General features: G+C 41.3%; 1 protein-coding gene across 1 annotated transcript in view; it reads left to right on the top strand.

Moving 5' to 3' along the window:
• The first annotated feature begins 1,329 nt into the window (after positions 1 to 1,329).
• Positions 1,330 to 27,003, top strand: part of RPAP1 (RNA polymerase II associated protein 1) — a 37,562-nt gene continuing 11,888 nt past the window's right edge. The window contains exons 1-16 of the mRNA XM_082485294.1: positions 1,330 to 1,565; positions 2,585 to 2,733; positions 3,285 to 3,377; positions 4,712 to 4,892; positions 6,922 to 7,098; positions 10,070 to 10,276; positions 13,822 to 13,937; positions 14,354 to 14,452; positions 14,918 to 15,019; positions 15,805 to 15,972; positions 18,264 to 18,446; positions 20,209 to 20,343; positions 20,523 to 20,702; positions 22,710 to 22,867; positions 24,213 to 24,392; positions 25,174 to 25,375. Of these exons, the coding sequence (XP_082341420.1) occupies positions 1,376 to 1,565; positions 2,585 to 2,733; positions 3,285 to 3,377; positions 4,712 to 4,892; positions 6,922 to 7,098; positions 10,070 to 10,276; positions 13,822 to 13,937; positions 14,354 to 14,452; positions 14,918 to 15,019; positions 15,805 to 15,972; positions 18,264 to 18,446; positions 20,209 to 20,343; positions 20,523 to 20,702; positions 22,710 to 22,867; positions 24,213 to 24,392; positions 25,174 to 25,375 (2,520 nt within the window). The 5' untranslated portion in view covers positions 1,330 to 1,375. The remainder of the gene's footprint in view (positions 1,566 to 2,584; positions 2,734 to 3,284; positions 3,378 to 4,711; positions 4,893 to 6,921; positions 7,099 to 10,069; positions 10,277 to 13,821; positions 13,938 to 14,353; positions 14,453 to 14,917; positions 15,020 to 15,804; positions 15,973 to 18,263; positions 18,447 to 20,208; positions 20,344 to 20,522; positions 20,703 to 22,709; positions 22,868 to 24,212; positions 24,393 to 25,173; positions 25,376 to 27,003) is intronic.

Raw genomic sequence — 27,003 nt, 5'->3', positions numbered from 1 at the left:
TATCTAAATATTCCAAATGTAGGTCATAAATACTGCATGAGGCAATTCTTGTGTCTGTTAGCATCCTCCCCACAAGGTATCTCCTCACATATTTTACAATAAAGTATGATAATAGCATAAGACAAAACATTTGCTTCAGGGCAGTCGCTGTGCCTGTGTAATGATAGAACTTTGTTTTGGTCTGAGATTAAGACAGAGATTCACTTCCAAATCCAAGCTTTGCATTTTCTCACGTGTACAGCTATCCATATGGCAGATAGTTGTAGTTTTAAAAATCCATATCCGCTTCCCTTTCCAGCTTCACAATAAATCATCGAGTCCTGATGGGCTTTTAAAAGTGGAAGAGATCAAATATGTACAAAATATTTCAACATACCAAGTGTGGGAGGGTGTCAAGTCTGTAGCATTAGTGCTGATCAGTGATTCAATTAGTGTGAAATGTATTTGCAAACACTTTAATTGCTGTCTGCAAGAAATGGATTGACAGTTCCAGGCTCTGGGAATAAGAGGTGAGGAGTAATATTCACGAATATTTTCATGCCCAGTAGATGGGAAGTGGAATAGTTGCCTTTATAGTAAGTTCTCATATACACAGAGGTAAAAGTCTTTATAAATACCACCCTTGGCTTTCAACCCGAAACTGGCCTGGGCAGTGAATGAAAATGCTTGGAAATAGCATGCTTTCTGCCAATAAGAGGGCAGTGAAAGAATGAGAGAGAACTAAAGCAGGAGGACTAGATGAGGAAGAAAAACCTTTTCCCGTGGGAGATTTGAGTGAGAAGGACAGCAAATGGAGTCAGTGAGAGCGAGTGCATTGTCCAAATCTATGTGCACAGGTTCTTGCATCCTGACAGGAATGCTACTGCTAGGCTCCTGAGAAGACCATATGCTGGAACGGGGAGATTTGCATGATACTGTGCTTCTGGTGTTCTTGGTTGGTGTTGACATTGGAGTAAGTCAAATCTGTTGTCTTGGACCAGATGCTTCTCTGGCTTTACATATCCAAGGCCATGTTGTTGGCATTCTGGCAATGATACACTTGTTGGCTTGCTTTTTGCTGGATGGGTGCCATTCTGCTCCCAGCTGTCTGGTAGACCAGGTGTTGGCTTGTCTAGTAGCATGTTGTTTGGCAATGAAGAACAAGGTAAATAGTTTGTCTGGGACTGTGGTACAACTAGTTGTGTCCTGGGGTGATCCTGAAGTAAAGCGGCTGCAATGTGTACAGGAACAGCAGAGTGGGACAAAAATGAATAGTTTTCCCTTGCTGTTCCCATCCTCTCCCCAAGAAATCCAGTTCTGTAACCAGTTTTCCATGTCTTCAATAGGTTCTATGTGAACAGCACGCAGAGCTGGGCTGCAAGAGCAAGAAGGCAGGATGTTGTCAAGACCAAAGCCTGGAGAGTCTGAGGCAGACCTGCTTCACTTTCAAAACCAGTTCCTGGCAGCCAGAGCTTCACCTGCAGTGAAAATTGTGAAGAAAGCAGACAAGAGGAAGGGGGGGGAAGGGAACACGGTTACTGAGAGCGCCCCACTGCAGGACTGCAAGGATGTAGTCATGTTGGATGGTAATTTCTCTTGTGGAGTTCTTTGAATTACTAGGTTTCTCTGTGCCTTTTAGTGTTCCTCAGTGCTTACCCTTTCACCTCCCTCTCAACCCAGTGTTGCTTTTGCCCTGCATGTGTGTTCCCCTTGCAGTATTGTTTGTTCATAGCATTGTTGGAAAACGCACTTGTCCAACATTAGTGGTATTCAGTAGAACCACCTTTCCAACATATTACCTTTACATTTATCATCTGTCTGTGGTACCTTGCCAGCCTCAGCGCAAGAGGTGTTCTCTGTGATTCGTACCCCTTGGACGCTCGGTGCTTGTTTTACTGTCTATCCTTGGACGCTCGGTGCTTGTTTTACTGTCTATCCAGACTGTGTTCTCAGTGTCTTTGAGATTTAGTTCTGCTAACAGCTCCAGCTTTCAGCCAACAGATCTGGCTTGATAAGTCTCCTTCCCGCGATTTTGTTTTCCTCTGTCAGTAGTAACTGTAACACTTCTGTCATGTGCTTAATAGTGTTAGAAGCTCAAGGTGCTTTCTTAAAAGCAACAATTTAAGTCTTGCAGTGCTTGGTTCCAGGTAAGGAAATACGATCCCAGGTTATAGATAATGAAAAGGTGGCCTTGACTTGCTCATGATCATACAAATCACTTGCTGTTGGAGCTGGCAGTGGCAATATGCTTTTCTGTGCCTGAACACAACCTGCAAGGACACTATTTGTTTCTGCACAGCCTTGCTTCTTCCCTTAATACTTGCAGTCAGGCCTCGGTACCCTTTCCTGCTTATACAGTTCTTTTTAAAGACCTTGGTGCCAATACATAAATAATAAAATTCTTGAGCATGTTTCTCCCCACTACCCAGTGCAAGTCAGAGACAGAGGATGCTTAATAGGCTTACTGCTTCCTCATCTTCTTTGTTTCTCATCTAAGCAATAAGAGGTGCTATTAGGTAGCCTTTGTTCTAGTACCTGTTGCACAGTAGTTACATTTGAGTAACTTGACTGCTTTTTTTTTTTTATTATTATTTCTCCTCCCCAGATTTTCCTGATATTCTCCCAGCTCTAACTCCAGCTCCTCCAAAAAAGTCCAAGATCAAAAGTGCCTTTGTCCACTTTGAGGATGAAGATCCAGAGGAAAGACTGGAGAGTCATGATCAACACATTACAGCTGTCTTCAGCAAAATTATTGTATGTCTATATTTTATGTGATGGTCTAATGTTTTTTTGAATGCTGTAAACTAAGCAGTGGACAGGGGTGAAGGGTTCTGTTGCTGCTTTTTATTTCTATGGTGTGATGAAGCAGTTGTAGTACTGTAGACCAGTGTCCTGGAGTACGTTGAAAGAAAAAGCTCTTTTGGTATATTTTTGCTGTCAGTTCAGTATGGGTTTGAATCTGCTCTCCAGTCCAGACTGCATACAGGTCGCACTGCTTGCATGCAGGCATGTGCTTTAGTGTGGATTTGGCTGAGTTTCTGGGCTTTCTAAGGGAGATATTCTCATTTCTCTGTACTGGCCCAGGTTTTCCTTTGAGTGGCGTGTGGAGTTTGACAGCCCAGCCTTTTGGAAAATAGACTCACTTTGGCTCTAAATAAGCACAAGGTACTCTGAGCCTGACAGTGATGTAGCAGAAAGCTTGTGAGCTGCAAAGCTGAGAAATTTTGAGTCCAGTCCTAGCTAAGTAGTATAAACATGTCTGGCTGTTGCAATGGTTTCTACATGGTTTGAATTTTTTGCTGCAGGAGCGAGACACAAGTGAAGTGGCAGTAACCATTCCAGTGCCCACAGGAGACCCATTTCCAAGGACGTTTCACCGCTCTGAGATAAAAAGCGAGGTAAGATTGGGAGCAGTTGTTTTATGCTACTTTCACTAGTTATTAAAACTTCTCCATAACAAAGCCCAATGCTTGGTGGGTGGTAGGGCTCAGAATAAGTGACGTGACATGCTGCAGATTAGGAGCTGGCCCAACATATCTCTGGCATTACCACCTTAGCATAGGAAAGTTCTCCTGCCAAGCTCCCATCAAGTAGGCAGTCCATACCCTGCAGTTAAATAATATTGGAATCCTTTTGGTTTAGGAAAAAAGGTGATCCCCTTCTTTAGCGAGGTGGATCAAATCTGTAATGTTGTAATAGAATTGCTGCTTGTTTTTCTCTGAGAAACAATCTGTTAATTTGTCCACCAGGTTTGGTTAAATCTGTACTTTCTGAAGTTGCACCTGATTCCTTCTGGTGTAGTATTTGAGTATTGCTGCACAGATTATCTTTTGCAGCTTTTTGGGTTTTGACATAATTTTTTTTTCCGAGGCTGTAAAACTGGAAGTCATGGCTGCTATCATCAGTCATTGCTGTAGTAGCAAGAGCTGCTAGCTGAGTGGGAGTGAGATGCTGGGAATTGATATGTGATTGATAGCTGCGATTGCTTTGAAGAGGTAGCTTGTTCTGGAGGACAGTTTTTTGAAAGGAAAGAGTAATAGTTTTTAAACTACCAGTTCTGTTTACCTGATGCAGGAGTGCACAGAGCAGCTACCAGATGTTCAGACTGCCTTTTAAGCTTCTGCTCTGGACTGAGGACATACAAGAGTGTTTTGCTTAGAATGCTGTGGATTTCCTGTGCATTCTGTGCAAGGCTGTTTAGAGCCCTGCCCTTCCATCGCCTAGGCATGCAGCACAGTAATTTAGTCAGGATTATTTTAGCACCACTTGCCCACTTCTTACTGTGTAAATCTCTTCACCCTGCTGTTCTCTAATCACCTTATAAGAAACCTTTTCCAAGCATGTGGTGAGCACAGTACAGTACAGCCCCATTTATCCTCCTTTACCCTCATGCTATGCAGGGTTTCCAAACAGCAGGACTGCTGGAACTGTTGTGCTTGGTGATATTTTAGGTGTACTTGCCTGGCTTGAATTCACTTGTAATTAATCATCTTCCTTCTCTAGGTAGCAAAAATATTCATATTTTTGTTTCTCTGTCCTAGCATTAAACTGTGTTAAAAAAGGAATAGCACAAGCACAGAAAAGGGCAGGTGGCTGCCAGCAGCTTCTCTGTGCCATGTACCAAAGTCTGATCTGAGGGTGTCTTTAGGATCAGATATATACGTTTGTTAGTGCCAGGTGTGTGTGGGAGTCTGGAGAAGAAATTGGTGACACATGGCTTCCCTGTTTGCAGGTGAAGGTGGGATCTGGAAGAAAAAGCATCTTTGCACAAAAGATGGCAGCAAGAAGAGCTGCTGAAAAGGTGGCAACGGCTCCCTCTGCTGCCGAGTGCTTGCAAATAAGATCAGCTGCTCCGGATGCCCTGGATCCTGAGGGATCAGCAGGAGGGGCACCTCTCCCCAGCATCAGGGATGGTAAGTGGAGAAGGTTCTACTTATCCAGCCTACCGTATTTACATAGCCTTAGTGATCATAACATCAGTGCGTCTTATCTTTAAATTAGGGTTGCACTGTCTTCAGTTTAGGAATCTCAAGGTCACTTGGAATGTCTGCGGCCTGACGAGGATTTGAAATGGTTTGAGACTCAAATTAACATTCTAAAAATTGGGTTAGCTTTCTCACTGATTTTCTTTTTGCTTCACACAGGGCCAAATACATTTATTTTTCAAGGTTCTTGTGGTCCTTTTTCTCTCTGTTATATGTTAAGTTTTTCTTGTTTCATCATTGATTTCCACAATTTTAGGAAGGGGGTTCTTGTGTCTGATGAAGGTGTTTGAGACCACTGTGATGCAGGTTCCCACTCCTGCCTAGAAGCTGAAAGCTCAGTCTTCCGTCACCAGATCTGCTGCCATGAGACTGGCTTTGCTCCGTGAGGAATGCTGTGAGGCAGTGCTGATGAGTCAGTGCCACCTCCAGCAGTTACTTGTCTGACAGCAACGTGACAAGGAAAGATGAAACCAATTCAACTGGTACCAGCATCTCCGTTTTTGGTCTTGGGCAGTCCTATTTGCTTAGGGCCACCATGTGTCTGGGCTTTTCCTTGACATCTTTTTAACATTGAAATAGAGGCCAGATGTCATTTGACGGTTATCGCCATTTGGCTAAGGTTTCTGTCTGCCCTGATCCCTGTCAGAGAATTGGTAAGAGAACCCTGGGATGTGCTGTGTGTGCAAAAATCCACCATCCAGGTCAATATACGGTGCTTTCTGTATATTGTGTCACAGATGTGCATATGTACTTCTGTCTGAGAAATCTCAAAGGGAAATACAGCAAACCTATAGCTGTGATCCTCTTGAAGTAGCATACTTCTAAAATGTAGTAGCACAACAGAGGGATCAGAAAATGGCTTGGCCGCCCCAGGAAGATTGTTGCAGCAGGATCACTAGAAGCAAGAGGAGAAGAGAGGGGGCTCCATTTCTTGTAGTAACAAAGTGTTTGTGTCTGGTAACCCTCAGCTCAATTGCTGATGGTGGGAAGCTTACTGAATCTTTTACCAGGTCACTCTGGCTTATCATCTTTTTCTGCTCAATATGCAAGACAGCTTCTGTGGAAATGACATCAAACCTTGCTGATGTTACGATAAGTGGCATTACTGCTGTTTGAACAGGTGTTTGGTGCTTTCAGGGTTGGCTGGTTTAGGGTCATAGGGATCTTCCAAGTCACTATAAGGAGCATATGAACAAAACATAAGGAATGAAGCCGCTAAAGTCAGGTCCTTGTATAGTGAGCTACAGGACAGCTGGAGGGTCACTCTGACCAAAGGAGCATGTTACCCTGCTGCTGGAGTTAAATGAAATGGGCCTTTAAAAAGGGTTTAGATCAGGTGAAAAAGGAAACTTGATTTTGTTTGGGATAGGAAAAATGTGCCCTCGTGCTGGAACTTCTAATATGTTTAACCCTTAAAGGTGAACACAGGACATTGTTAGAAGCAAACATGCCTGTGTTGAGAATGGATCCTGCATTGCTCCGGAAACTGGGTTACATAATATTTTAATTCTCTGCCTCACTCAACAGGTAATTTACTAGGTCGTGGTTCACCTGACATACAAATATGTGTTTTCTTGGGCAGAGAAAGAATCTAGTATTCACTAACTTGGAAGAATGCTCTGACTCGTCAATTGTGAATTATGCTCCAGTTTACCTTTTCTTGCTGTTGCTTTGCATGAAAGAGGCAAAATTCCTTTCCTTCATCCCTCCTCCAACTCCTAAAGAAACATGGTGGAAATTATGTTTTGTTGTGACATGGGATGAAAGCCCAAATATTTTAATTTTGTTTGAAGCTAAACTAAACTCCTATTTTAACTTGGCTACCAATGTAAAAAAAACAAACAAACAACAAAACCCACAAAAAACCCCGATCAAGCCTGGTAATGACAAAATTGAATTATTTTCATAATGCTGTAGAACTTAAATCACTAACTGCTTTCTCTGTTGGATCTTCTAGATAAAGCTGGTGACTTTTTGACCTCTCAGCGGCCTTGTCTTATAACGGGAGAGGGTCTTGGAAGCCAAAAGAGTGAGCAGGAAGCTCAAGCTATTCACAGAGAGAACTTGGAAAAGCTGCAGTCCATGTCTGAGGAAGAGATACTCCAGGAGCAGGAAAGGCTTCTGGCTCAGCTGGGTATGTGCTTCCCAGGGTGTATTCTCCTAGAGGCATGGAAGTTTACTGAATGTGTAGGTGACCTGAAGTCTTACCAAATTCACAGATCAAAGATAGGAGCTTGGGATTCCTGCTCTTTGCATATGTGGATGATCTAGCTTCCACATCACGTCAGTAGCTTATGAGTAAGAATTAAGCGTGAAGGAATTAGAGTGCTTATCCCTCATTGAGAGGGGGCTTAGTGTAAGTCAGTCTTGTCTTCCCTTTGCTGTGGGATAAGATGGTCCATGCATTCTGTTACTTTGCACATCAAATACCTGGTTTCATATACATGTATTGAGGTCCTAAAATGTAATTCTCTGAAGCAGATAAGAAAACAAAGCTATTCTTAGGATGGCCATAGCAATGCTGAGGTGAGAGAGAGCCCTTGATCTTCCCATCCAAAATACCTAATACTTGGGCCAGAACTGTCAGTACTCTAATGGGGAAAATATGTGGGCATGTGGGAGATTTCAAGTCAAATCTGTACTTGGTAGAGCAGAAAAACTTACAACTAGTCTCAAACTTCTTGAAAAAGTGTTTTAATTACTTGGCTGTTGAGTGCAGGGCTTTGGTCTCTGGTTTGGAGCCTTGTCCACAGTGGTGCTCTGGCAATGCCTGTCACTGACAGCTGACAGGATGAGGGAGAACGCAGAGTGTGGTATGTTTGATAAAACTTTATATGATCTAGGGCACTGTAAAAGTTGTTGGTGTTGGTTTCAATGATTTGGTATGTAGATTTTGATTTTGATCATTGATTTCAATGATTTTTGAAGAGTAGACATACAGATGTAGGTGTCAGACAAGGGTTTTTGAAATTATCGTTTCAGATTCTCTAGCATGAAATTTAGGTGTGAGTGGCATTTTAGATGCATCTGTTTTGTGGGTTTACCTTAAAGATCATATTAATGGTCTTGACCTCGTTTTAAACAGCATGGGTATAACTGGAAAGGTGACAAAGGAACTGAGTTCTCCAAACTACCTGAGGTGAAAAAAAAAATTTTTTTTTAACTTCATTGCTTATAACAATGGTATTGTGTATGAAAAATATCTTGTTTATGCACTTCCTTCTTGTGACTGATTTGCGATCTTCGCTCCTTGCCCCCACCACACTGTCCTTTGGGATATTTGTGAAGTGAACACCTAAGGAGTTTGAAAGTGATAGGATGTATTTGAAGTATTTTTTGAACAATTAATTACGTTCTAAAACAATGTATTTGTTTATATGCCCTATGGGTTAAAATTGTAGGATCTTTCAGTCTTTGAGGCCTTAAGGAAACTGGGAGTAATTTTTTGCATTCCCAAAATATCTGTGGTTAGGGAATTGTCCATGATGAAACAACTCCTCAACTAAATTGCTGGCTTACAGGTGAACTTGGGAACTGGAGAGGCACAGAGATGTGGACTAAAAAGACTTTTTCTCTATGTTCAGGAGTGTGAATAATTTGTGGGTGTCTAATGCTGCCCAGTCTCTGAATTAACCTCTTAGTTATGAAGCAGATGAGACTCTATGGTGTGGAGTATGAGGATGGGTAGGCAATTCTATGCTGGGAAGTGTCTTCAGGGTCTTATTATTGATACTGTTCTGGTTTTGCTCATGGAGATTCTGGGTGCGAGTAAGCTTACTTTCTGATGTGCTGTGCACAGATTGACGTAATCAGTGACTTGTTTGTCACTGTTTGTGTGAAATGATGAAGTAACGAATACAATCTCTTCCTTGCTGTGTACAGTGAGGTGTGAGAAAGTGAGAGTTCTGCTTGCATTCTGGAAAAAATATGGGTGCTTTAATGAGACTGGGCTGAATGCCTCTCCCTCACCAAGTGAAGTTTAAACTGCATCACGATGAATGTGTGGAAGAATGTATGTGCAATCACAAGTGTGGGATAGATCCGTGTATCCTCTTCAAACTGTTTCAGAGACATGAGAGTTGGGTTTTTTTTTGGGATGACTTCTCCCAAGTACAGAGCATTTCTGAATTGCTTGTCCATTGTCTTCCAAAGAATAAATAACCAATGTAGGTGTTATATTCTGTTACTTTATACATCTCTGACACTGTGTATTGGAGTATCTCCATACCTTTTAGAGGCACACTGCACAGGCTTTTAGTGTTCACCTCTGGCATAAGCATCCCAATGCCATCTTCTAGATGGAGAATATTCAGAGAGAAAGTGCGCCCCATCAAAAATGACGTGGGATATCTGTAGCAGATCTGAAAGTAAAATGTTGATCTTCTGACATTTTCTTATTTTAGAGCTGTAGGAATATTATTTGTGCCTCCCAAATGTTCCTCTTTTCCTCCAAAGCATGAAGAGAATGGCCACGTGTGTTTTCTGTATGTGGTCAGATCATAATTGACTCTCAGGATGGGGAGTCAGTTCAGAACAAATAAGATCTTCTTCTAACATAATATCTAGACCATGCACGGCAGCTCTAGTGCAATTCAATAAAGAGCAGGTAATTCTTATTGTGGTGTCTGTTCGGTGTATTCTTGTAGTGTTCAGATTGCTGCCACTGAGCAGTCCACAGGCAGGGTAGGCAAACTGTCAGACCTGGGTTCCTCCCATGAATCACAGACCAGAATTCTCTCCACAATGAATAGTCCTGTTTATTTCCCCCCTCACTGTCACTGAAAAGGCACATCTAAACAATTATCTCCGTATTTGCAAGTTGGGAGAATAACTAGAATTTTTGTTGTTGCTTTACCTTGAAAGACATTTGTCAGCTCTGTCTGTGCTGTTGCCTCACAGGTCAGTTGTATCCAGCTTATGTGCTGAAGAGATCATAAAGCAGTTAAGTGCCTCGGTTTGAAAAGAAGTGACAGTTGGTACAGAAGAAGAGGGCATGTGAAATGGGAATGAAAAGTCTAAAACATAAATAGCAGGAGCTATAGACGTATCAAGTATTTTGAGACTTTCTGTCACTTCTCTGTCTGTCTCTTTGTCAATACTTGCAGATTCCAGTTTAGTGGCTTTCTTAAAGTCACGACGTGGTGGCAATGAAGGCCAGAAGAAGGATTTAAAAATGGAACAGAACAGACTGGAGGAGTTTGTGGAATCTCTGCCTGTGGCTGAGCATGGTGTAAGATCATGTCTTTCCACGCAGGATTTGAGTCTGGAAGAATCTGTAAGGAAGGAAGAAAACACGAAGGTAGAAATCACAGGTAAGAAGCAAAGTGCATGCTGTTAATGTTCTGAACATAAGGTTTGTATGGTGTTTGCATCAATCCAGATTGGATTGATGTGGCACTTTGTTAGTTATCCAACTCGGAATTTTATCATGATATTTAAAAAATACATATATTCTGGATTCAGGAAGGAACTTCTCTGTTATTTCTAGCTGGGCTCGGCAGATTGGAAGGGTGATACACAATGTAATGGAGGTGAGCTATTGAGTGGGAGGTTGCATTGTTTTTTGAAATTTGTTCTGAGGTCTCTGAAGGGAAAATGCGTTTTAAACTAGGCATCATTGCTCTTCTGTTCAGTCGTGTGAACAGGGAAACACCAAGAGTGTGGTCGTGAGCTTCAGCTGCTGCTTGAATAGTTTCCTTTAACTGGGACCAGCTGGGGACAAGAGGGTGTTGTGTAGGTAAGAGTTAGTGATTTGGTCCATTCTGTGATTCAATATATGGCTGTATGAGGAGAAAGCTGCTTTATCCTCAGCAGCTAAAGCAACCCGTATATTCTCATGGCAGAGAAGTGTTTTCCCCTTAAGTTTCTGCTCTTATTGTTGCTGTCACAGAATGGTCAGGGTTGGAAAGGACCTCTGGAGATCATCTAGTGCAACCCCCCTGCCACAGCAGGGTCACCTACAGCAGGTCGTACAGGACGGTGTCCAGGCGGGTTTTGAATGTCTTCAGAGTGGGAGACTCCACAACCTCTCTGGGCAGCCTGTTCCAGTGCTCTGCCACCCTCAAAGTAAAGAAGTTCCTCCTCATGTTAAGGTGGAACTTCCTATATTCAAGTTTGTTCCCATTACCTCTTGCCCTATCACTGGGCACAAAGTTTTCTTTGAGCTTGAGCTTTTTCTCTGTTGTGTCTTTAGGCTCCCATTCTCATCTTCCCCACACTTTTGTATGTAGCATGTCTCTCTCCCTTGTTAGCATGCTTCTCCCCCAGTTTCATGTCAATTTTTGGCTGTCTTAATCTCTTGATCCTCCCTTCTAATGTATTCTTTGTGTCCCAGTGCAACGTGCAGATTGATTAAAGAGGTCTCTGCATCAATGCTGCATTTCAGCTTGGCATTTGCAAGAGATAACAACTGTTGACCATTTTCTTGATGAGAGGGATGAGTCTGTAAGTGTATGTGTGTGTATGTGTGCAGGAGAGGGAAAGCTGATTAGAATCTTATTGAGGAAGACACTTAACTGAACAGTCCTTTTGCTGTGTCTCCCCAAGTTTTGCTTTTCCGTGAATCCATCTTAATAAAAAGGACTATTTTTAGTTCTTTTTAGTTTCAGAACAATCGAGTGCACGAGTAGCACAAGGTTAAGTGACATTCTTTTACTCACCTGGGAGCAATAGAAGTACTACTAGAAGATTGTAGTAGTGCTCTTGGGAATAGCTCAGTGTTCAGAGCGTCGTGTGCTGACATCTTTTGCTTTCCATGGAAGACTGCACAGGAAAGGAGAAGAGGAGTTTTCCCAGGATATTTGAAATAACAAAGAAAGGATGAGCTGGAACACAGTTATAAAACCAAGGGAAGCCTTTCCAGCACCTGAGTTTATGCCTGCAGCCCATCTTGACCAACAGGAGATGTAAAATCTTAATTTGACATTAGCACTAGTGTTGGGATTTTGCATCTGTTCGTGCTCAGAAGTAAACTCATTGTGAATAATCCACCAAAAATGGTTATTCTGAATTTCCCTAGAGAGAGGATGATGACACAAAGCAATGGGATTGCTCAAAAGTCAAACCTGCCTCTCTAATAAACAAGATGGTGAAGCCTTTACCCAGCAACTTGCAGTCTTACCAAATGGAAAAGTAAATTCTGGCACTGGGACAAAAGGGAAGCAAAGCAGAAAGGGAAGATGTTGGCTGGTAGCCTTTAATATAACCCAAGTCTGAAAAAGTTCAGTGCAAATGTTGCATTCACACTGGCAGTTTGTGTTTTTGTAAAGGCATTTCTTGGTAACTGAATGATCTGATGATACCTTGGAAAACATATCCATCTTTTCTTGTTGACAAGATCATAATACTAAGGGCTGGTGGTAATATGTGTAATCCTATTCATAGAATGATTAATTCAACCCTATCAATTTAGTGATTAATGCAGAAAACAATTTGTTGAACTACAAATGTCAATGGATTTCATTTTTCTGCTGATTTTATTTCCTCTAGTTTTGCACCTACCACCCACAAACATTCCACTTTCTTACATTTCAGATGCTTTTTTCTTCTCTTCAATTAAAATGTTTGCTGAGCCTTTGGCTGAAATTCTGCGGAACAGCATTCTGGCTGAGGAAGATAACTCTGTGCTTGGTTCCTTGCCTGACTCAATACTACATTGATCCTAAGGGTGAAGTATCATCCTAGAAAGGATGAGTGCCCTTCCTGAAAGTTTATCTGCTAATTGGAGGAAAGTAAAAGGTTAGGTTTCAAGTCAGTTATCAGCAGGAAAAGATCTGATGAAAGAAGAGCATCTCAGTGGGACTCGTTGTTCCTTGCAAGAGAAGACCAGAGCACTAGGATTAATAGCTGCAGTCCAAATGACTTCTGGGTTGCTCCAGCAGGAGTGATGCTGCTGCTTTTTATGCCTTCAGACTGCCTGTTTCTGTCCTTAGGTGTGATTTCTCTGGAGGTGGCAAAGACTTCTTAGCTCATCTCTTCTCGTGCTGGTATGAGATAGTATCTTAGTAGCAAAGCATTACCTTTCCTAGTGTTCAGATAATTTCCAGTTACATCTCTCCTGTCCCTTCAGTTGTGAGATTCTTCCACATTCTGATCTGTCTCCTTCCTAGGGCAACTCTTGTGATGTCAGGCATAAATGTCTTGTTTTTCAAATTCTTCTAGTCAAAGCTCTCTATAAAGTTAAATCAGTAATTTCTTCTGATAATACTTGCACCTTTGAAATTCTTGTTCAACTCTCCAGTTTCCTCACTGAGTTGTTTCTCAGGCAAGCTCTGTAAATTTTCAGCTGTTTTGATTTTTTTCTTCCCAAGCTGATATCCTCAAAGCCTTTAGAGGGGGACACAAAATGAAGAGCGGAATAGCAAATGTGACAAAAGCCCAAATAGTAGTGTTTGTGCTCTCTAGGCTCAAGTCATACTGGCCTCCAATAATTTGCTTGGACCTCTCTGCATTAATACTTCTGAATCATTTCACATCTCCCCTAACATCCCCCTCCTTGGATGATATTAGTTTGCTTTCTCAAAAGTAGGGCTGATATTTTTCTACCCTGGTTCTGATTACTTGCCTTAATTTATGTCCTGACTTCTGTTCAACTTCTCCCAAATTAGCCTTGTCTGTGAATTTCATTACGGTGCTGTTTACTTCCTCTTCTACCTCTCCTGAAAGATGAAAACAGCTTTAAACCTTTGATGTTTATGCATCAGCCAACAGTCAGTTTGAAAATTGTTTTCTTCTTAATTTACCTGAATCCTATATTTGATGCAGTTTTAAGCCAAGTAGGTTGGCAAAGAGGGAATAGTATTTTCTTCATCCCTACCTTGGAAGGTAAGACTACGATTTTTTTCCCTCCCCTGCAAAGATGATGATCTGCCTGTGAAGCCCAAGAAGGAGTGGATTCATATGGACAATGTGGAGTTTGAGAAGCTGGAATGGATGAAAGATTTGCCCTCACCCCGGCAGAAGAAAACCAAAAAGGTTTGAACGCAGAAATTGGTATTTTTCATGTTTGTGTCTGGATCGTGCTTCTCAGCAGTGGTGGTTTTGAAGGCTTCAAAAACTAGTCCTCTGGTTACTCAATCTGTAAGATTCATCATGCTGAGAGATTCCCCAGTTTCTTCCACAGGGATGATACGTGGTCAGTTCAGTCTGTAGCGCTCAAGACAGCTAGGAAGTGAGAGTCTAGCAATTGTAGTCTGGGATGAAACAGGTCTGAAAACTAAGAAAAAAGGAAAGAGGAGAGTAAATTTTTTTTTAAGAATTTGAGGCCCAACCTGGGGTTTTTTGAACTGTCACCTTCCAGCAGTTGGTGTAAGAAGCAGTATTTTAAGTGATGAATGGAGTGGAAGGCAACAGAAATAATCTTTTTCTCCCCCTCCACCCTTTTATTGTAGGGAATGCAAGCTCGATTCAGTTTAAAAGGAGAATTGATTCCTGCAGATGCTGATTTACCGACACATCTAGGCCTGCATCACCATGGAGAAGAGGCAGAGGTATGTGTAATATAGTATAAAGGGCACAGCCATTTCCATTTGCTTTGTTTGATTTGGCAGATTCCTTTTGCCTTGAGGGTTTTTAGTGACAAAAACCTTAGGAAAGTGAGGACGGGTGATTTTCTTTAGATACAAGCTCCTGGAGAGAAGTTGGGTCTGTGTGCATTAACTGCTTTACTTTGAGAAAACTCCATTAATGCTTTTTCTCTTTAATGCCGTTAAGAATCTGTGGTGTTGGAAAAGTGCACATATACATCCTTTTCTTAAGAAGTTCAGTTTTCTCCTGTTGCATCAATGATTAGAATCTCCTTTGTAATTGCCACAAAGCAGCAAACAACATTGCGTTTTGGTTTATCTCCTGTTATGCAGTATTTTGCAGTTAATCTTATTTTAAGGGGCCTGTTTTTACATATAGCTGAGTGTGGGTGTTCTTTGTTTTGTTCCCCCCCCCCCCCCCCCATTTAGAGGGCTGGTTATTCTCTCCAAGAGCTCTTTCATTTGTCTCGCAGCCAAGTTATTCAGCAGAGGACGCTGGCTCTGCAGGTTTTGGGTCGTATTGTTCAAAAGGTAAGTCACTTTCCATGGAATTTCTCCCCATAATTCAAGTTGCTGGTGGATCAGGGCCCAGATTCTCTGGTACTAGTTGTTTGCCTTCTATTGTTCAATGACAGTGAGAAAAATTACTAGCTGGGCATTCTTTTTCACTGAGGATCTCCTTACTGTTAGAAAAGTCGAGTATTGGGACATAACAAGCTGAGTTTCAGGTTTCTCCGGAGGGAAGTGCTCCCAAGTGTTGTTCAGCAGCAGCGCTGCAACTTCAGTTCTCTTGTTGCTTTGGACACAAGTTTTGGGGGTTTTTTTGTGTTACTTTTGCAACAAACCTATCCTTGGCAATGACCCTTTCACTCCTGTTGTCTGAGCCAGCTTCATGATGTGCTTTTTCTGTAGGAGGTGAGAATGAAGCAGCCTACTTGTAGAGCTATGTGCCAATAGCATAAATTGAGTATTTACTTCTGTGCATGTTTCCACCTAACTCTTTGGGGAAGTGCTAACCTTCCCTCCAACAGCGGAGCCAAAGAAGAAGAAAAGTGTGCCTTTGAGAAGAACGACAGGGCAGAACAGGGGGAAGTCAGAAGATGGGTCCAGATTTTGGAAAGAAAGGTTTCCTGCATTAAGGAACTTTAGTTGCAAGCCTCTGTAGAATGAAAGGAGGAGAAAATAAAGGAAATAACCCTACACATAGTTTAGCTGCTTTACAGTGGAAATGGGAAGAAGCAAACATGCAGATGTTGAGATGTACCGAGTTGAGATGAGACAGCTCTAACACTGGCTCTGTGTGGCATATGTTTCAGGCAAAGACTGGAGAGTTTGCTTCCTTATTGAAGGGCAGCATTCTGCGTCTGCTGCTTGATGCTGGGTTTCTCTTCTTGCTTCGCTTCTCTCTGGATGATGCAGTGGATAATGTCATGGCAGCATCTGTTGGTGCTCTCCGAGCTCTGCTGGTGTCACTCGATGATGAGGTGAGAAAATCATTAAGTGCCTTGGTTTGATTTCAGGCTGAGCTGTTTACAGGAATCAGAATGAGAAGACACGGTATGTAGTTTGAACAAAGGCTTGCTGGATGAGTTAGCTTAATGGTCAATAGAATGCCACTGCTGTGCTTTGGGACAGACAAGGGAGCATGTTATCCCAGTCTGACAGATTCAGACGTCTTTTTTCCTGTTTGAATTAGCTCTGCCCCATGATTAAAATCAGTGCAGGCTGCTGAGGTTCTCTTCCTTTTGACATCTTTACAGTCTAGATCAGGCCACTACTAATGTATGTGTACAATTTGGTTGTTTTAGTATGGCCTCTTATGTTGTTGGCTTCTTGCTTTGTAGTTTCCTGGCTTCTGAACAGATTAAGTATTCTCCCAGCTTTCTCTTATGCTTCATAATGATGCTGTTTTCTTTTTCTCTAATTGTCTGTTTTCTGCTGTTCTCATGTGCTTTTCTTACACTGATAGACACATGAGAATGGAAAATTAGTTATTTATTTTCTCCTTGATGCTTTTGCTCCAGTTAGAAGGTTGAAACTTCTTTCGGCTGTTTAGAGATACTAGAGACCCCTGAGCAGCAAGATTAAGATTTCTTCCTGGTTGGACAGAGGCAGTCCATTATAGGCAACGCATGCTGTGTTTCGAGTTCCTTCCATGAAGGCTGCTGCTGTGTCAGACTGCAAAGGGGCTGGTGATAGAGAAGAGTAGGTAGATTTCAAGAAGCTGTCTGCAACTTCTCCCAGACCTTTATTTTCTCTAAAGAGAAAATAAGGACTGGGTAGCTTTCTCCACATCTTGCTCCTTTTCTAAGCTAGGAGCATAATAGTGTTCTGCTAGATGAGTCCTGCCCACTCGTAGTAGGTAATTAATGTTACGAATCAGCTTCTTAATGTACTCTTCTTTCTTCTGCTATTACTCTGGTTTATAACTGCCTGCAGTGCTCTGATTCTCAAATCAAAGCTTGTGGCATGATGTTTCGTGTAAGTGGGGATTGCTGTCTCTCTCAATGCCAAAAGCAGCACTGTGTCAGTATATTTTCTCATTTGGAGACTCCCTCCTAAAGTCTTGTGTTATTTAGTTTCAGAAGGTCACTGAGGAAGGATCAGGGCTGGAAGCCTTTTGCTTCAGGATTTGTAAGACAAGCAGGATTTATCCCACAGAAGATCAACACACACAAAAAACTGAAGGTTTTGTTCATTTATCAATGGCTATGGGAAGGAAGCACCTTTCTCTGTTTCCTTTGAAGACCCAAATGCTTTGTCTTGTGCTTTTACTTATCTTGGTGGAAGGAAGACCACAGTCACAAACTGTATTCCAGATGGACTCATAGCTTCATCCCCTAAAGTCAGGCCTCTTCTGACCATGCCATTTACTCACTCGCCAATTTTGTTTAATATTGCCTTTTTTTTTTCCTTCATGTCTGATAATAACTTGCGCTTCCTTCGCACTTCCATTTGAAATTTTTTGAAACACCTCAGGGTATAGTTGAAGTCTACCACTTCTTTTCTGACTAATGTGGTAGTTATTTATGATTGCCAATTCAGGAAATGGAAATTTAAAGCAGTTAAGTAGTGCAAGCATTAGATTTGACTGTCCTTTATACTCTCAAATGTTTTGGGGCAAGTAGTTCTGCTATGAGAGCAATCCCCTCTCTAAAGAGTTGAAACACTTAACTGCAGTATTGCCCTAGAACTTGAGAGTATCTGACACAGTCATTAGCTATGAACAAAAAAGGGTGTTTTTATTTCCTGAAGCTGAGCAGTTTTCAAACAAAAGCTAAATCAAACATGAACAGATACACCAGGGACTTCACTTTTACTTGGCTTATTTTAACACACCAGTTTTTACATGATCATTCTGTATTATTTGATACTTAAGTTCCACACAGGTCCAGAAATGGGAATAGAGCAAATAAATGCTGCATTCCAGTTTAACTTCTAGAGCCTTTGTGGCTTATTTATGTATTTTTATCTTAAACATTTTTCACTTAAGCTGAATTTCTGTTACCTATGTAGTGAATTTAATTCATCTCACAGTAATTGCTTTTCATGATTTCCCACGTGTGTGTGGGTCATAGGTTAAAATCACTTCCCTGAAAAAGCATTGCATTGTACTTGTATGTGTTTAGAATACCCTTTATTGTGCTCCTGTTTTCCGGGGGTTAGATGGGAATCAATAAAGCATTCCGTAATCAAGAGCATCCTTGAAAATTTTTTGTCTTCCATGATTTCTTTGTGAATAATTTTATTTTATATGCTTTTGCTCTCCTTATAGAAATATCTTGATTGGACTTTCTCATGGTACCAAGGGATGGCTGCATTCCCCTTTGTCCGCAACAATGAGGAGGAAGAAGAGGAGGAAGAGGAAGAGTTAAATGGAACAGAGAAGTCTCAAAATAAAAAATTAAAGGATGAAAACAAGCCAGATCCAGATGTGGCCCGATATGATGTTGTAAAGGTAAGTACAGAGATACACCTGAAATCTTTTTTGGAAAATAGGCTCTGCACCTAGTTCTGTGTGCTGTTGAAACTTCTAAACTCCTGTGTATGCTGTCAAAAACATCCTGAACAAGAATTAGAACTCTTCCCTGGCTGTTGGATGTTATGTTTCTGTCGTATATTACCAGGAGGGTAATTTTATTGATCTCTTAAAAATGTTGAGGCTTGACCTGTGTGATTTCAGTATCATTAAGTACCTCTTACTTCCTCTGGGGAAATTGGCAACAAGCACACTGATGACCTTGTAAGACTTGCTGAAAGACTGCATACAAATATGATTTTCAAGCTTGCTTACTTGGGCTAAAAGTGAAAAGGTTCCAGACACTATTAAAGTGTCTGTCTGTATGCACTTTTGTAAAGGTAAACATGATCACTACAGCTAGATAATTCAGAACTAGTTAGATTTGTACAATGACATTCTTTCTGTATTTGACATAAGGTGGCTACTTAGCATTTCCCCAATTTCATTCTTCATATTTGCATTTCTCAGAGTTACAGCATTAGGAAGGAATTCCTCACGTGTTTAAGCCTAATCCCATATTCCTGAGATCTAAAAATAGCAATCTTGATCTCAAACCCAACCTTGGTGGTGCTAATGCAACTCTCTTGCCTGCAGTCATTAAAAGTTGTGATCACATCACTTTATCCATCTGCTTGAGGCTGTGTTCAAATGGCACTTGCTTAAGAGCTTCACTGTGAAAATGAATTACTGTACTTGGGCATCTGGTCTTATTTAGAGGCTTCATAATTTCAGATGTATTCTACTAGGTGACACTGTTTAAAAAGCTTAAGAAAAGAGTTGTAGACAGAAGAGATGAGATCAGTTTCTGATTCTGGAAAGAGTTGTATGGTTCAGCGTAATGGCTTTTTAAATTATTCCAAGTGGTCTGAACTCAGAAGATATTTGGGATAAAATTCTCCACTGTTACAGTTGTAAAAATTCCATTTCACACCTGCTTATTGGCTGTTACAGCCCAGTTACTCCACACAGTTTGAAAATGAGTATTTAAACTAGCAGCTGAACTCGGTCAGGCCTAGAAATACAACCTTGCTTTGCTGCAATTTAAACGTATTGGTACTAGGAACTCGGGTGTTGTGAAGTTGCCTTTTTCCAGAACTAGGAACGCATAACTCTGTCACTTAAATTGAAGATTTGTTTCCTAGCACGACCACTGATCATGGTCTTCTGCTCTGTGAATCATAAAATAAAATTCACATAATCTTTCTGCATCTCTTTTTCTACTGCAAGATAGGGTTTGGTGTCTGTTCTCTGCGTCTGTCAGCTTTCTCTGACATAACAGGTACTGTCAGACAGAGTGCTGCATTAGGTGGAGGTGGTGTCTAGCCAAAGTGATTCAAGGAGCGTGAGAACCCTTTTCAGCCACATTAGGTTTTAGTAGTCTTTTATAGGGAAGTTTGTTTTCCTGTTCCCTGTTATGTACAGTTTCACACTCTGGAAGACACAAGTATCCAAATTCCCCTAGTGGGGATTCAGAACAGAAGTTGAGTTGCTCCTGCTCTCTTGAGCTAACTCTTGCTCATTTGCTGGCGTACTGCCAATTCCGCAGAAACTTACCTCTTTTTTTCCCTACTGGTAATTTTAAAACCTTCTCTCTGCAGAAGATATAATTGAATCTGTTTTTGTCTTCCAGCAACTTCAGTTCGGAGAGCAATTGTGAAGAACCTAATGGATTTTATTTTTTTTTCCTCCCTCCTTTCAGGGACTATTGAAGACACGGATCCAGCATCGGCTGAGGTACATCCTGGAGGTGGTACGACCTGTTCCAACAGTAGTCCTGGATATACTGCACATCCTCACCCACATAGCAAGGCACTCCTCTGAAGCATGCAGCCAGGTAAATCTCCCATTGTACAGGAGCTCTGGAATGGTAGAGAAAGGTTTGAAAAAGGGGAGAAAGAAGCAGGTAAAGTTACTGCAAGGAGACTATACTAACCTGTGTGTTTTGCATGTCTTCTGCATGTCTGTATAATCACGTACTTTTAGTTATTTGTGCTGTCTGCTATTTCTCTGCAGCTGCTTGACTGTCCTCGGTTGATTGAGACCATTGTCAGGGAATTTCTCCCTACTCAGTGGGATCCCCAAGTGGCTGAACCAGGGTATTTACTCACCAGCCTCCATGGAGTTGCTTGCGCCACTGCTATGAAGTTTGTCAGAGTGTTGGCATGTGGAGGCCGAAATGCAACAGCCAGGCTGGTGAGTGATTCTCAGAAGAGCTTTTCTGATTGCAAAGGCCTTTGTTCTCTGTGCCTTACTTTCTAAGTAAAGATAGACGATTAATTGGAGGTGACTCTGAGCTGAAGCTGAAATAATCGTGAAGAAGGTGCATGTGTGTGTTTTGAAGGAACTGTTGGCAGCATCATAATAATGATGCCTTCTGCTGTGTACCAGTAGAAGAGCTGTCTCAAGCTTTTCTCTGCTTTTTCTGTTTTACGTAGTGCAGTTGTGCAAAATCACATATCCCAGCTCAGTGATACAGACCAACAGCAGATGTTTAAAGCACACATTGGTGTGTGATGCTCTGTACTCTCCCATGTTCCAGCTATACAGCTATAGGCAGCTTAGGACTGTATAAACCAGAGATTTAATCACTATGCTTGTGTTTTACAACCCTGGTTGAACTTTTCTGCCGTTCATTTATCTTAACTCTGAGGTCATTTATCAATATTTCCAACCCCTCTTATCTGCTTCTGGACAGGTTTTCCAGTTCAGAGATAATTGCATTCACTCATATAGGTCATCACACTGGTGCTATAAATGCATAACGTCTACCAAGAGCAGCACCCATCACAGTGCAGTGAGTGCCTCTTAGGATTTTTGGTTCAGTATTGTTAATAGAATCTAATAAATTGCCATCCAGGAAACTGCTAACATAGCAGAAGAATACCAGTCTGTGTTGTAAAATACATAGAATAATGTGCTGATAATGGATAGTGGAGTATTTAAAGGCTGTTAAGTGGTGCTAGGAACATAATAAAAAATCTCTGAATTTTACTCTGTTTCAGGCTTTGTGTACTCCAGGTGTTTCAAGGCATGCAAAAATTGCTTACAAGTTTCCTGCCACTCATGCTATGGTTCTGTTGCACTTTCATCTGGCTTGTTACAGGCACTTGAACATGGGAATAGAAGATAATAAAAAACTACATCAAAATCATCAATGTAGGAATTTATTTTAGTTAACAGCAAAGTTCTTCCATCTTCCTCCTCTGGAATTAAATTTGACTTTGCCCTCTGTTCTGTAGGAGGGGTGTCAGAATTCATAGTTTGATTCATCAGCTCCTTTGCTTTCTTGCTGGTGTGCATTGATTTCCCTACAAGATGTCTCTAAAGCATTTGCATTTTAAATTATCTATAATATGTCCTTGTGTTGTGAAAAAGACGTTGTTATCTCATTTATTTAGACAGAGCACACACAAGCTTTTGTATGTGTGGGAGAAGGAAAGAGAAGCTCTTTCTTATGGTTAAGCAAAAATACCCAGTTGTTGGGGAGGATAAAAATTATTTCTAGAGAACTGCAAATGAGTCATGTCGTGCTTAATTCAATACTAAAGTAACCTCAGAACATTTCCAAGGCATCAAAATTCTATAATCTTATAAAAGTAATAGGCAGGAGGTACCCTTTTTATAAAATAAACACAGAATCGTGGAAAGATTTAGGTTGTAGGACCTCTGAAAGCCACTTAGCATGACCTCCTAAAAAATAGGAGGTCTAAAAAATACCGTCATCAATTCAGTACTTATCAAAAACCACGTATAGAAAAGATTTATCTTTACATGTAATCTTGAATAATAGTTCTATTTATGACTGCTTAAAGGAGGATAATTATATATTTTTTAAAAATGAGTTAAATGCTGCAGAGAACATCCAAAATAAGAGTGTGTGTGCTACAGAGACCTCCATCAGGAATGATTTAGGTGTAGTTGATTTGTGTTAAGGATGGGTTAGGTAACACCTAGGCATCCCTTCCAGGAATACTTCTCTCTTAATAGCCATTCACCATTTATTGGTCCTTTGTAGTATGGTCCTTAAGATTACACAAGATAAAGACAGATTTGAACAGTGGAAGAGGAGTTTAGAATGAGCTGAATTGAAATCTGCATCTCCTTTGGTGTGTCAGAGTAATGGGGTAATGATACATGCTATTGTCTTTTATCCTTTTGTCTTTTTTATTGTTTGTTCTTTTCTGTTTGTGTTTTGTACAGCTTAACAAATTTGAAATGAAAAGTCGGTTAAGTCGATTTATAGCTGAAGACCCACTGGATCTGCCCCTGCCAAGGGAAGAAGCCGTCAGGCTAAGCACCGAAGCCTTCCGGTTATGGGCTGTGGCAGCTGGCTATGGTCAGGCCTGTGATCTCTACAGGTACAGTCCAAAGCTGGAGAGAGGGAGTGGAGGGCACAACAGAGAAAATGGACATCTTGTTCCAGAGGGGAGTATATAGGGATCTCCAGACTCAGCCTCTATTCTCTTCAGGGAGTCTTATCCCCCTTTCTCTAGCCTCCAGCAGTAAAACTCACAGTTTCTAAAGGTATTTGTGTTGAGTATTGTCTTTTTTTCTGGTTGTTCTTTATCTCCTGTGTTTAAGCACTGATATTTTGTTGTTTCTGCTCTGTACTATGGGAGATCACCAGAACTTTTTAGGGCTGCATCTTTTTCCCCTTGAAGGCATGAATAACCTGTGCTTGTGTGACATCAAGACACGTAGTTTGCAGCATACCTAGCATTGAATCTGATGACCTAAAGGCAGTCTGTGGGCAGCAGTCACCAGCATGCATGCTAAGTGGGGCAGACTGATGCAGACAAACTCTGCATGCTGCATCAATTTTCAGTTCTTGTGCCAGACCATCAAGGTCTGCATTGGGATAAGTCTGACCTACCTCAGGCATTGAATCTTCTGCCTGTAATTGCACTGACTTGGAAGCACAGAGATGGCTATGGAGTTGCTGTGAAGAGGAGTAAAAGGGAGGCCAGTATTAAGTTTCAGAAGGGAGATTCTCTCTCTGCAACAGATTGGGCTCTCCCAAAAACTGGGCTGTTCTCCAGCCCAATCAGGTGTATCGGTTAATAAAGAGTAAAAACTGTATATAATTCTTTAGCACTGTAAATAATGTTGAGGAAAGAGAAACGGCAGAAGATTCCTTAAATTTGCATGATTATAACTATGGATACTTTGGCTGAGAATTTGAGAACTAGGGAAACAAGAATAAAAGAAAAATAATTTTTCCAAGAGATTATCATGATGCTTGGAAGCAGATTATTAGGTAGGTCCCATTCAGATCAATCTGGAATGACAGCATTCTTTGTCATCTTTTTCCCATGTCTGCTTGTTTTTGTTATTTTGGTAGTGGTGATGGTTCTCATAATCTCCTTTTAGCAATCTTTGAGATGGGAGGGTGTAAAGAAGATAGAGCCAGGTTTTTCCAGTGGTATGAAGTGAAAAATACAAGAAGCAATAGGCACAAATGGAAATACAGGAAATTTCACTTAAGTGTAAGAAAAAATCTTTACTGTGAAGGTGATTGATCAAACACTGAAGCAGGTTGCACAGGAAGATTGTGGACTCTGTCCTTGAAGTTATTCAAAATCCAACTAGACGTGTTCCTGATCAAACTTGCTGTAGCTGACCTGGCTTGAGCAGGGAGTTGAACTACAGATGATCTCCAGAGACTCCTTCCAACCTCACCTGTTGTGTGATTCATACTAATAGGGATCTCTACCCTGTGCTGGTGAGGACACTGCAGTCCCTGCCTGAATTGCTCAGCGCTTGCCATGGGAAGAGCCCAATGATTGAGTTGTTTGTCCAGCGAGCTACGGCGGTAGTTACTTTGCTGATATGTGTGACACAAACAGCAGGCTACACAGCAGAGCTGCAGGCCAAGCTGAGCAGGTAGGCCATCTCTGTCACCAGTTCTGTGTACCTGAGTTGTTGGTGTCCTGTCTTCCCTCTCTTTGGTTTGGAGACATGGCTATCACCTTTTTTTATTTCATTTTGGATGGTTTACTGTCCCACATGTGAATCCCTGCATGGTGGGGTATATTGCCTCTGACACAAGGTTAGAAGGGGTGCCAAGGCTGACAGCTGTATACCTGCCAGTCTGGTAAGAGGCAGGAGTAAAAATCTGCATTCAGCTATGGGGCAGAAGGGAAGTGTTAAACAAATTCCCCACTGAAAGGAGCTAGGAAGTTCCTTTGACCTTCCCTTTGGGAAAAAGAAAGTAACCTCCCTGAGGTTTGGAGGAAAGAACCTCTTTGCAGAGACCAAGATGAGTCAGCATTAAGAGATTGTTTGTTTTGATAGACATCAAAGCAGTAGGATTTGCTGAAGACACTGGTACTTTTTCTGGTGTAAAGCAAGAGCCGCTTTAACTGAAGCTGGATACTGAGGTGGTGTGTCTGGTAAAACCAGAGCATAGCTCAAGGACAGAGTAGTGCAGGTGAAGAAACTTCAGCTTTCATGAGTAGATTCTGCATTAGTCCTTTCTGCCTAAATTGATTTAGTCTGGTCTGTGGGACCGTGCAAAGACTTTTTTCCCCTAGTGGCAGTTGTCGGGTATCACCTTCCATACTACCTGCAATTGGAAATCTTGTTATTAAAAATTATAATTTAGAGAGACGATTGTTTCTGAGACATATTCGCTATCCTGTGTTGTTCTTCCATTGTGTTTCAGTAATAGCTCAGAAGATAGTGAACAGGTTCCACCTCCTCCAGTAGCGTGGAATCAAGTGTCAGGCTTACAGCCCTTCCTTGAGACCAGTCTGAAAAAATTCCTCCAGGAGATATCCCAGTCAGAAACTTGGCAAACTCTCCAGCCTCTGACCACAACTTATCTGATCTACCTGGGAGTTTATTACAGTGCTTGCAGACAACAGGTAAGGCCTGAAAATACAGGGTGGCTTTTCATCTCACCAGCAACAGCTTGTATATTACCTCTGAAAACTTGAACTTAAAGGCAAAGCTGAAAAAAAACAGACGTTGAGCCATCTAACTGAGGGCTAGATTTTGTTTACCACACCTTATATCTAGTCTTTGTGGCATTTATGGTCAGATAAGTCTGCTGATCCTTCACACTAGCAGTACCAAATATCGCTGTCTTCCTTTGTGCTCAGAGTCTCAATCAAGGTATGTGGTAGTGCTGTGAGTATTTTGATTTACTGCAGAGGTCCAAAGCATGAAGCAAATATGGCCTAATTTAGTTTGGCTGTCCTTTCTCCTTGCGGGCTAAATCAAGTTGCACATTTTTGGATTTGCGGTGGTCTGAGAGCTTATATGTGGACAGCTACACTGCAGTAATCTTGTTGGAAGATTGAGCATTGAGGGTCATGCCATATGAACTTTGGATAGGAAACAATAATGATACATTTATTTGCTGCCCCACTGACATTCAAGGTCAAATTCTGTAACCCAGTTACAGTTGTTGTATGTGACCATAGAATCCTTTAAAGTGAGTTTTCTGAAGGTGACACATCAGTGCGATACTGTTGAAAAACAACGTCTTATCCTTTAGCTGCCTTAAAGATTCATGTTCTAAAGATAAATGCAAGTTTCCTCTTTACTGCCAAACTGATGTGCTCAAATTCTGACCTGGGAGAGCTGTCTTCAAGGTGTGGGGGTAATTTAATGGCTGTAGTTAGTCACACTTCTGCAACTCCTCTGAAACTTGCCCAAAGCAACTGAGTTTGTTAGCTGTGGCTGGAGTAGAAACCGCCAGTCTCTTTCAAATAAGTCTTCAGTGCCCCAAAGTGGGGTAGTACCCTTCACATGCTGTCATTATGTCCTGAGTATTAGAGGATCAGGATAACCAAGAGGTTAATATTGCTTTTCAACCTTTATAGATCCCAGAAGACTGTCTGACTAAATAATTTAAGTCCTTAGACTATGACATGAGAATTTTTTTTAATTCCACTTAAAAGGAATTTCAGTCATCCGCCTGTGGTTAGCTAATCTGATTAAAAAAAAATAAAGTTGCATGGAGCATGTTTGAATGGATGAGTGCAAAAAGAAAAATCAACTTGTCTAGTAAATAGAATATTTTTGTTAGGCTAAGAACTAAGGTTAACATCTTCACGTAGATTTCACTGATTTCTGGAAGAGAATTTCACCTGGGGGAAAATTAGATTTTACATTGTAGAAATTAGTATCTCTGTATCCTAAAGCAGCATTCTAATGAAGGGAAAGAACATTAAAATTTGCCAGCATGTTCCTTCAATAAGGAATATTGCTTACTAGGGTCAGAAGAACTCGGATGGTTCTCTAAAAGCCACAGATCCTCCTTTCTGCAGTGTTCAGTCATGCTTTGATGGGTAGGTCAATTGCACTTTATACAGTTGAGTGGGGGTTTTTTTTTTTTTTTTGGTTTTTTGTTTTTTTGAGACCCTGGTGGTGCCACTCTGCTTTCTCAAGGTAGTTCTCATCACCTTTGTGTCATCTCCAAGTTAAATGGGAAGATCAGCACATAAATGCTATGTGGAGGGGGGGTTAGCCATTTAGCGAATCTTGA

Source organism: Vanellus vanellus (genome assembly GCF_965231255.1).
Source record: "Vanellus vanellus genome assembly, chromosome: 6".
NCBI classification, from domain to species: domain Eukaryota; kingdom Metazoa; phylum Chordata; class Aves; order Charadriiformes; family Charadriidae; genus Vanellus; species Vanellus vanellus.
The sequence above is the reverse complement of the archived record's forward strand: the minus strand, read 5'-3'. Positions and strand labels throughout refer to the sequence as shown.